At 63.6% G+C, this 8826-nt stretch overlaps 1 protein-coding gene across 2 annotated transcripts in view; it reads left to right on the forward strand.

The window, feature by feature from the left end:
* Window positions 1-5747, forward strand: part of LETM1 (leucine zipper and EF-hand containing transmembrane protein 1) — a 28454-nt gene extending 22707 nt beyond the window's left edge. Inside the window, exons 8-14 of one of the 2 annotated variants that reach the window (XM_090267170.1) lie at window positions 1024-1155; window positions 1445-1588; window positions 2194-2325; window positions 2861-2995; window positions 3998-4188; window positions 4790-4928; window positions 5509-5747. In XM_090267170.1, the coding sequence (XP_090123296.1) occupies window positions 1024-1155; window positions 1445-1588; window positions 2194-2325; window positions 2861-2995; window positions 3998-4188; window positions 4790-4928; window positions 5509-5658 (1023 nt within the window). In that variant the 3' untranslated portion in view covers window positions 5659-5747. The remainder of the gene's footprint in view (window positions 1-1023; window positions 1156-1444; window positions 1589-2193; window positions 2326-2860; window positions 2996-3997; window positions 4189-4789; window positions 4929-5508) is intronic. The other variant, XM_090267169.1, reaches the window with a different exon arrangement.
* Window positions 5748-8826: the final 3079 nt, after the last annotated feature.

The following is an 8826-nucleotide window of genomic DNA, read 5'->3' on the forward strand; positions in this document are numbered from 1 at the left end:
GCCAGGCCTAGGTTCCGAGGGGCTGCCCCTCCGTCAGAGCCTCTTAGGCCTATTGGGGAGCGTGGGGGAGATGGGCGCGTCCTGAAGGCTCGCGAGGCACCACCGTGGCCTCTGCTCTGGTCTGGCTGGGGCCTCAATGGGGTCGTGACCTGGTCCTGCGGCACCAGAGTGGGGTTCTGGTTTTCCTCAGTGGCTTGTGGGGGATGGTGACATCCCTTCTGTCTCCTGCCGTCGCCTGCCACAGACGGGGACCAGGTGAACTTCCTTTGGGACTTGGGCATGGCTCTCACCAAGGCTTTCGGTGCACCCTGTCCCCCCGCCCCGCCTCCACCCGCAGCTCAGAGGGGCAGCTCTGCCCACCCCAGTGCCATCACACTCCAGGACGGCGGCATGGATAGCGATTGGCTGTTCATGTCAGAAGGCACGTGGAGCGCGTGGGCCTGATGGGCAGCCCCACAGTCCTGTCCTCCAGGGGAGGAGGTTCAGGTCCCCTCGGACTCGCATGGTCTGTCCTGCAGTGTGACTGCCACGGCTCCCACGTGGCCCCGGCGACCTGCTGTGTGTGTGAGGGCGCCAGCATGCCTGGCGCATGCGTGTGGTCCGGTGCCCCCATCTCCTCCTCTGGGGGCCGCACGCTCCTCGGCGTTCCCCCTGGTTTTTGAGTCCCTCTCATCTCTTGCTGTGTCCGGTGTTGGTCCAGTGTTATCAGGGTCTCTTGTCAGTTTGAGTTATATTTTTCCCACTAAAATAGCCCGAAGGGGTGCCTGGTCCATGGTAGGTGTGTGAACCCTGAATATTGAGTGAACCCACAAAACCCACCTTTGGGGTTTTTGTGCCGTTGTGAAGTGAAGGCTTTGCCGGCCATGAATCAGGTCCTTGGCATCTCGTGCTCGGCCGGCTCAGGTGGGCAGGCAGTTAAACGGCCTGGCAGTCAAAGCTCCAGGGCCAGAGCCCTGTCCAGGTCCCAGGTGTGGGAGGGACGCTGCCAGCAGCTGAGCCTGGGTCTTGAACTCCCCATTCCAGTGGCTGGAGCTGCACCTGCACCAGGAGATCCCGACCTCGCTGCTCATCCTGTCCCGGGCCATGTACCTCCCAGACACCTTGTCGCCTGCCGACCAGCTCAAGTCCACGCTGCAGACCCTCCCAGAGATAGTGGTGCGTGTTGCCAGGAGCCCCTCTGCTGCTCGCCCTGTAGGGGGTCCTCTCGCTGCTGAGGGCAGGGACCACAGCCACATCTACCCCTCCACCACGGCACCCTGGGGCCACCCACTCACCCCGCCCTTTCCTCAGGCCTGTCCTTGCTCTGAGCAGCGAGGGCTCCCCTGTGAGGCGTGCGGGAGGGGACCCTCGGGGGCACGCGGCAGCACACTGGAGATGGGGTGGGGTTGTGCGGGCCTCTGGCCGGGGCACGCCTCGGGCTTACTGCCAGGCGTGCCCTCTGAAGGCAAAGGAAGCCCAGATGAAGGTGGCCGAGGTGGAGGGGGAGCAGGTGGACAACAAGGCGAAGCTGGAGGCCACGCTGCAGGAGGAGGCGGCCATCCAGCAGGAGCTGCAGGAGAAGGAGCTGCAGCGGCTCTCCGAGGCCCAGGTGAGTGGCCGCAGGGGGCACCCGCTCTGGCTTCTGCAGAAGCAGCCTCATGGCCTGGGGCCCTCCAGGTTGGGCTCCTTTTGTCCTGGGGCACGGCTGGTGCAGGGTGCTCGGTGCATACCCAGGAGGACTGGGAGGACGAGAACTGGCCGGCTCTCCCTAGATTTGGGTGCCGGTCAGCACAGCGGGGCCAGCTTAGGCCCCTGCCCAGGTTCTGCGTGTGCTCCGGCTCCTTACACGCATGCCCACAAGGTGTTTACTCTGCACGCCCCGGGGAGCTTCGTGCAGTAGTCAGGAAAGGACTAAAGGGGACATGAGGTGCTGCAGCTGCTGGCAGAGACCCGGGGGCCCGGGAGCGCTGGGACGCAGCTGCTGGGCTTGTGGAGGAGCTGGTCACACTCTGTGCCCCGACGGGGAGCGGAAGGCAGGGCCCTGCTGCTGGGGGCCAGGCTCGCACCGGTCTCCACTGTCACGCAGCACTGTCACGCAGCAGGCCACTTCAAAGCGAGCCCTCTGGCCAGTGGCGCGTCAGTGCCAGTGTTGATGCTTTGGGAAGGCTGTTGGGGTGGCCCATGGTTCTGAGCCGGCCGTGGCCTGTGTTTCAGAAGGAAGTGGCACCGAAAGTGGCCGAAGCTGCCCCAGGGAGGCCCATGGCCGAGCTGCCGCCAGAAGTGCCGGATGTGGCCCTGCCGTCAGAGGCCCTGAAGGACACCGCCCCCGTCCTGCAGGGCGTGCAGGTGACTAGCGGCCACACCTGCTCAAGAGGGGAGCAGCCCTAGCCGAGTGGCAGAGTGAGGGCGGGGCCTGAGCTGGAGAGCAGTGCCTGTGTGCCGGCAGGCTGCGCTCCAAGTGGCGGGCACCCACCCAGAAGGCGGGTCTCCAGGCCCCTCCTCAGCCGAGCTGGGCAGTGGAAGGGCCACTGTCACCTCCTCTCGTGGCCTGTGTTGTGTCCAGTGTATGGAACACTCACAACTCAGCAGTCAAAGGGATACTCAGGGACCACGGAGTTAGGGCGAGAGAAGTTGGGCCACACTCCGTTTGCGTCACGTTCCAGCTCTGCACACTGGTGTGGGGACAGAAGGCAGGGCAGGGCGGGGCGGGGTCACGGGGCTCGAGGAAGCATTGGGGCGGCAGACACTTCTCTCTCGGTGTGGAGGGTCTCACGAGTGTCCACACAGCAGGAGACGCGTCCTGTAGAGAAGAGCGCAGGCGGGCCACGCATGTGCTCTGGGCTTCCCTCCAGCCAGGGTCTGGGCTTTGCTTCCTTCCCAGGAGGAGGAAATAACCAAGGAGGAGATCGACATCCTCAGCGATGCCTGCTCGAAACTGAAGGAGCAGAAGTCGTCCCTGACGAAGGAGAAGGAGGAGCTGGAGCTGCTGAAGGGCGATGTGCAGGATTACAGCGAGGTGCGGCGGGGCAGGGCCTCCTGCGGGGGAGGGCGGCCTGAGGGCGTGCCCACTGAAAGCTGTGCAGCCACTGCAGCTGGTCGCTCGGTGCTGGGAGTGGCTGTTCACCCTCCCGGTGACAAGCTCGGGTCCTCTTTAGTTTCTTTAACATGTAACGCTGTGAGGAGGAGAATCTGGTCGGTTGATACATGAAACCTGGCTTTCATTCCTCATTTTCTGAAAGAGACTTCTTTTTCTCATAGTGGCAATTGATTTTTTCTTTTATTTTTTAAAAGATTTTATATATTTATTTTTAGAAAGAGGGGAGGGAGGGAGAAAGAAAGGGAGAGAGATATAGATCAGTTACCTCTTACACGCCCCCAACTGGGGACCGCACCTGCAGCCCAGGCCTGTGCCCCGACTGGGAATCGAACTGGCAACTCTGGTTTGCAGGCCGGCGCTCAGTCCAGTGGGCCACCCCAGCCAGGGCTGACTTATCTTTTTAATGAAAACATGTCTTATTTATCAGTAGTACTTCCTAATCAGACTTAAAAGAAATGTCTTCACAGCTCTATTGGGAAAAGATAACTAATTTTGAGCTCCGTAAAGATAATTTGCCATTTTTTTGAACTTGGTCCCAACAGCCCTCCTGCTCTTGGGTGCCGTCAGAGGTCAGGGGTCTGTCGTAAACTCAGTCTTTTCCTGGGAAAAGGTGGTGTGGGATTTAAGAAGGCACTTACTCCGTGATTCTTTTATCCACTTACTGATTCTCGTAAGAGATAGGAGGAAAGTTGAGGTTCAGAACCAACCCCTTTCCATTGGCTACGACACAGGGCTGAGTGCAGGAGCCAGAGCACATCCGCGTGCAGACCCAGGCAGGCGGCCCCTCCCGGCGCGCTGTGCAGGGGCTGCCCCCGCGCAGCTGCGGCGTCGCCTTCGGGTGCTCGTTGGGGTGCGTTACAGGGCAGACTGTATTGTAAGGGTTTTTAAGACAATCTTTTCACAACAAAATCCTTTCATCAGGACTTGCAAGAGATTAAGAAGGAACTTTCCAAGACTGGCAAAGAGATGGAAGTGGAGGAGTCCAAAGCTAGCAAGAGGCTGACCAGGCGGGTGCAGCAGATGATCGGGCAGATCGACGGGCTGCTCACGCAGCTGGAGGCGGACCAGCAGGCCGGCAAGCTGGGCGTGGTCACGCCGGGCTCGCCCACAGGGTGAGTGTGGGCGCGACGCCGGGCCGGGCGGGAGGGCTCAGCGCCCCTGACGGCCGCACGTGTGCAGCCTCAGTGCCCAGCGGCCCCGGCCCTCGTGCCCAGTGGCTGCAGCCAGAAGCCCAGCCCCCACTCCCGGCTCCCGCTCCGGAGGGGCCCTGGGGCGCTCTGGCCCCATGCGCCTGCCCCACGCCGCTGTCCACTGTCCGCTTTCCACTGCCATGTCGCCCGCAGCCCCCACAGCTCCACTTCCCTGAGCCCCTGCGCACACACGGACTCGGTGGTGACCCCTGCGGGCACCAGAGCCACATTTGCACGGGACGAAACTGCCCCTTGGAGCCCCTGGGACCAGGCTCTGGGCTGTCCTCAGGTGGCAGCCCCTTCACCCCCAGACAAAGCCAGTGTTCCCCCTGGATGGGCCTGCTGTGAGAGGGCAGCCCCCCGCCCCCACTGACCCGGGTGCAGGGGCTGCTCACCCCAGGCCAGGCCCAAGGGCTGCTCTCCGTGTCCCAGCTGGCCAGGCGTCCCACAGGAAGGGGCGGGGCTGACCTAGGAGCCTTAGGGCTGTGGGTGTAGTGGTGCCACAGGCTCCCCCCTTCCCCAGGGAGACTGTCATCAGCGTCACCGAGCTCATCAGTGCCATGAAGCAAATCAAGGACATTCCGGAAAGCAAGCTCACCAGCCTGGCGTCAGCGCTGGACGAGAACAAGGACGGCAAAGTCAACATCAACGACCTCGTCAAGGTGGGCGTGGGACCGCACGCCGCTGGCGAGGGGGCGGGGGGCAGCCCTGGAGCTGGGCGTGGGAGTCCCCTTGGCACGGAAGCTGGCAGGTCTGCCGTCTGAGACGAGGACTGTCCTCGTGGCTCCGAGGGTCCCTGGTCCCTCCAGCTGGTTGCTGGGAGTGTCGGCTGCCTTGGTTCAGCTGAAAGTCAAGGGTTGGCAGGGACACACTCAGCGCGTCATCACCTCGCCATCTGCAAAGGCTGCAAGGGCCCCCTCCATGCCTCCCCACCCAGGGTCGCTCCTTGGTGTGGACAGGCAGCCTGGGTGTCCGCACCCTGCCTTCTGCTCAGGGTGGTCTCTTACCAGGGCAGGCTCCCCGACCCCACAAGGATGTGTCCCTGCAGCCTGGGGCCCAGAAACACATTGCTCCCTGGTGGCCTGTAACCTGGGGGCTTTGCAGCCCACTGGCCCCTCGGGGTTGGGAGTCTGGCCTCCAAGGAGCCCAGGGGCCCCTGGTGGGACAGTGCTGGTGTTCTATCCTGGCCAGGTGGTCTAGGAAACAGACCCCCTGCGTCCCTGCCTTTCCCTGTGCATGTAGGTGATCGAGCTGGTGGACAAAGAAGACGTTCACATCTCCACCAGCCAGGTGGCCGAGATTGTGGCGATGCTGGAGAAGGAGGAGAAGGTGGAGGAGAAGGAGAAGGCCAAGGAGAAGGCGGAGAAGGAGGCCGCCGAGGTGAAGGGGTAGCCACCCCCACCTGGCCCTGCTGCCATGAGCTGATTCTTAGGAACACGTCTAATGTTTTGCCTGGAATAAATCAGAACTTCCATCATCAAGTAATTCTTAATTTTCACCATTCCATGAAGAGCCGTCGGTCTGGAATCCCTGACCCGCCCAGGTCATCGCGTCTGTGTCCGCCATGGCCGCGCACTGGCCCCACTCCGTGGCGGCTGCCCAGGGAGGAGAGCAGACACGCGTGGACCGCCGAACACCCTTGGCCCAGGAGAGGACACCTGGTCTGTGCACTCAGGCGCCTGGAACTGTGTCCGTGGGGCCGATGGCGCCCGTTCCCTGGGTCCTGCCTGGCTGCTGAGGGCATGCCCCTTGGCCGCCCCATGGCCTCTGCAGGGTCCCGCACGGGCAGGGGTATCCGTGTCTTGTGCGGGCTTCCTGTTCTGCGTATCAGCTCCGTCTTGATTTACCTTCATTTCCACCTAATCCTTAACCAATTAACAAGCACAGAATTCCCTCCCCCCCCCCAGCCTGCCTCATTCACACCCCTGATGTAAGGTGGGGCTGAGGCTAATGAAGCCCTGAAACGAGGTGTTGGTGTTTGAGTAATCTGTCGTGCTGTTGTGGCTTTTAGACAGTCTCCTGACCTGGGTCGTTAGTACCTCGCAGCCCCCTTGGGTGACTGGAGCCACTGTCACAGCGTCCGCATGGCCGTGGTGGCCTGGCCATCAACGCTCCGCAGCACCAGGGCCTCCCATGCTCATTCCGAGGGGGTGGGTCAGTGGCCACTCCGGGTCCCGGGGGCCATTTGGGCTCACAGAGGGGTTCGGCCTGCAGCCTCATGTCCAGGGTCGGGGCGCCTGGCGCCCGGCGGCCTCTGCTCTGTCTGATCTGCCTTTCAAAGACAAGAACATCTTTCAGGGGAATCCAGACACGGAGGACAGGGACAGGGTGGCCAGATAGGCCCTAGGAGAGCAGGGCACTCCGGAGGGAGAGTTTCTCGTGACGAGCCGTTGTGCCAGGCTGGGGGAGGGGCTGCATGCAGCACAGGAGCGGGGCTCCTCCGCGGACCGCTGCTGCTCAAGGTCCCTTTCGGTCGGAGGGGCTTCCCCCAGTGTTGGCAGCGTCTCCCGTGTTTCTGCGCCTGGTGGTCCGCCGTCCCCACCCCCACTGCCCGGCTGGGCACCCATGTGTCCCCTCTGCCCCCCTGGTCTGCAGCTTCGAGGAGAAGCTGCTCCCCTACCGCCGCAGGGCTTCGTGTGCGCACGGGGGGCGCTCGAGCTGCTGGCAGGAGCCTTCCCCGGGTCTCGTGAGGCTGGCTGCCGTGGGCCGCAGGCTCCCCGCCTTCGCTCTGTTTGCTTTTACATCCTGAGCCTCTGTGGCTGCAGCTGAAACTAGTGCCCAGGGGCAGGTGTAGACACCGGCGGGACCAGGACCGCGTCTGGCGGGGTCACGGACAGGAGGTTTAGGGTCTGGGTCTGGACCGCCTCTGCGCTCGGCCTCGCCGGGAGCGGGAAGCCCGTGCCCGCTTAGAAAGGAAATGGACTCCTAGCACGTGGGTGGCCCTTCCCCCGCACGCCCACTTGTCAGCAGAGATTCGGGAAGCCGGCCTGTGGCTCTCAGTCCGGCCGGCAGGTGGCACCTGCACCGTGTGCTGGCTCTGGCCGCGTGTCCCCCGGGGGCTGCAGATTCACACGTGTGAACACCTTTTTTAGAAATAATGTTTTTTTATTAAAATATCGATGTTCCTGTGATGGCTCAAAGCAAGGCCCGGTCCAGGTGGAGAGTGTCGGGGGGTCTGGGGCCTGCCAGGATGACCGCTGTGGGGCCCAGCTCTGCCTCTGCCCTCACGCAGGAGGGGCTGCCAAGTGGACAGCGCCGGGACCCTCAGCTTCAGGCGCGCAAGCCCGGGACTCGGTGTCCCCCGCCCTGTGACAGTGTGCCCTGCTTGTCCCGCCCCACGGTGTACCCAGGCCGACCGCTGTGCTGCTGCCTGGACGCCTGGTCTGCTGTAAGGAGGGGACTGAATAAAGCGTTTCTTGGTGATCTGTCCCACGCGGTGATTGATTTGTCTGGCTGGTGGGGTGGTCGCTGCCTGACCAGGTCCCCCACCCCCCCTCAGTGGGTGCCTTGGACCTGGGGGTCCCCCACACAGCAGGGCACAGCTTTGTTTGGGAGGACCGAGGCCCCTAGGCATGGGGTAATGACCAAGGGCATGGACCCCACCGCTGGGGGCAAGTCATGGAGAAGGTGGGCTGCATCCCCTGACAGCCTGCTCCCCAAAGAGCCTGAGGGGCTGCGGGCAGGGGCACCTTCTGGGGTGGAGAGCTGAGGCCTGGCTAGGCGTGCCACCAGCAGAGGGTGCCCATAGCAGGTACAACAGGCATACATGTGGTCTCCCCCACCCTCCCAGCCCCTCAGTGGACAGACCCCACCCTACCCCAGGATGTCCGCCCTGTCTTGGGGCCTCACGCTTTACTGGCACCAGACTCCTTAGGGGTCTGTGTGGGCCGCTTGCAGCCTTGCCCAGTCCCAGCTCCTGCCCAAGGGCCTCCCCTGCTGCCTGTGCCCTGCCCAGCCCCCACGCCATGGGTGCCCACCCAGCTGCATCAGGACACCGCGTGCTGGGGGCCGTGTTTTCACTGTGGGGCTGGGAGCAGGCAGGGACTACGGTCCTGGGCTGGAGCCTGCTGGTCCACTCGAGCCACATGACCTCCCCCACTCAGGAGACCATGCAGAGGCACAGGGCTCCGGGCGGGCAGGCAGTGCTCGCGAGGCGGGGGGGCCCGGCGGGCCCAGCAGCCAGCCTAGAGGGGCGCCCCTGACCAAAGCTGGGGCAGACAAGTATCAGAAACAGCCAAGAGAAGGGACTGTGAACAAAGACCAGCACCCGGTTCCTGCTGGGAGACGGGGGTTAGAGGGAGGTACTGCCCTGCCTTCAGGGAGCTCTGTGTGGAGAGCCCCAGCGGCCCCTGCCACCCTGCCCCACAGCCTGCGGCCGCCTGCTCTGGGGCAGGAGCTGGGTGTGGGGGCCGCGGGCCCTCTGCCTGGCACTGCCCTCCCCCCGCAGGAGCGACCCGCACGTCCAGGAAAGCGGGCCTCCATGCTGTCCCTGGACGCCGACAGAGGTAGCCAGTGGGGCCCTGACTTAGAGCTGCCTCATCCAGGCCCGGCCAGGTGGTT

The sequence above is a fragment of the Furipterus horrens genome, unplaced genomic scaffold, assembly GCF_987537825.1.
Source record: "Furipterus horrens unplaced genomic scaffold, mFurHor1.1.pri manual_scaffold_2, whole genome shotgun sequence".
Taxonomy (NCBI): Eukaryota; Metazoa; Chordata; class Mammalia; order Chiroptera; family Furipteridae; genus Furipterus; species Furipterus horrens.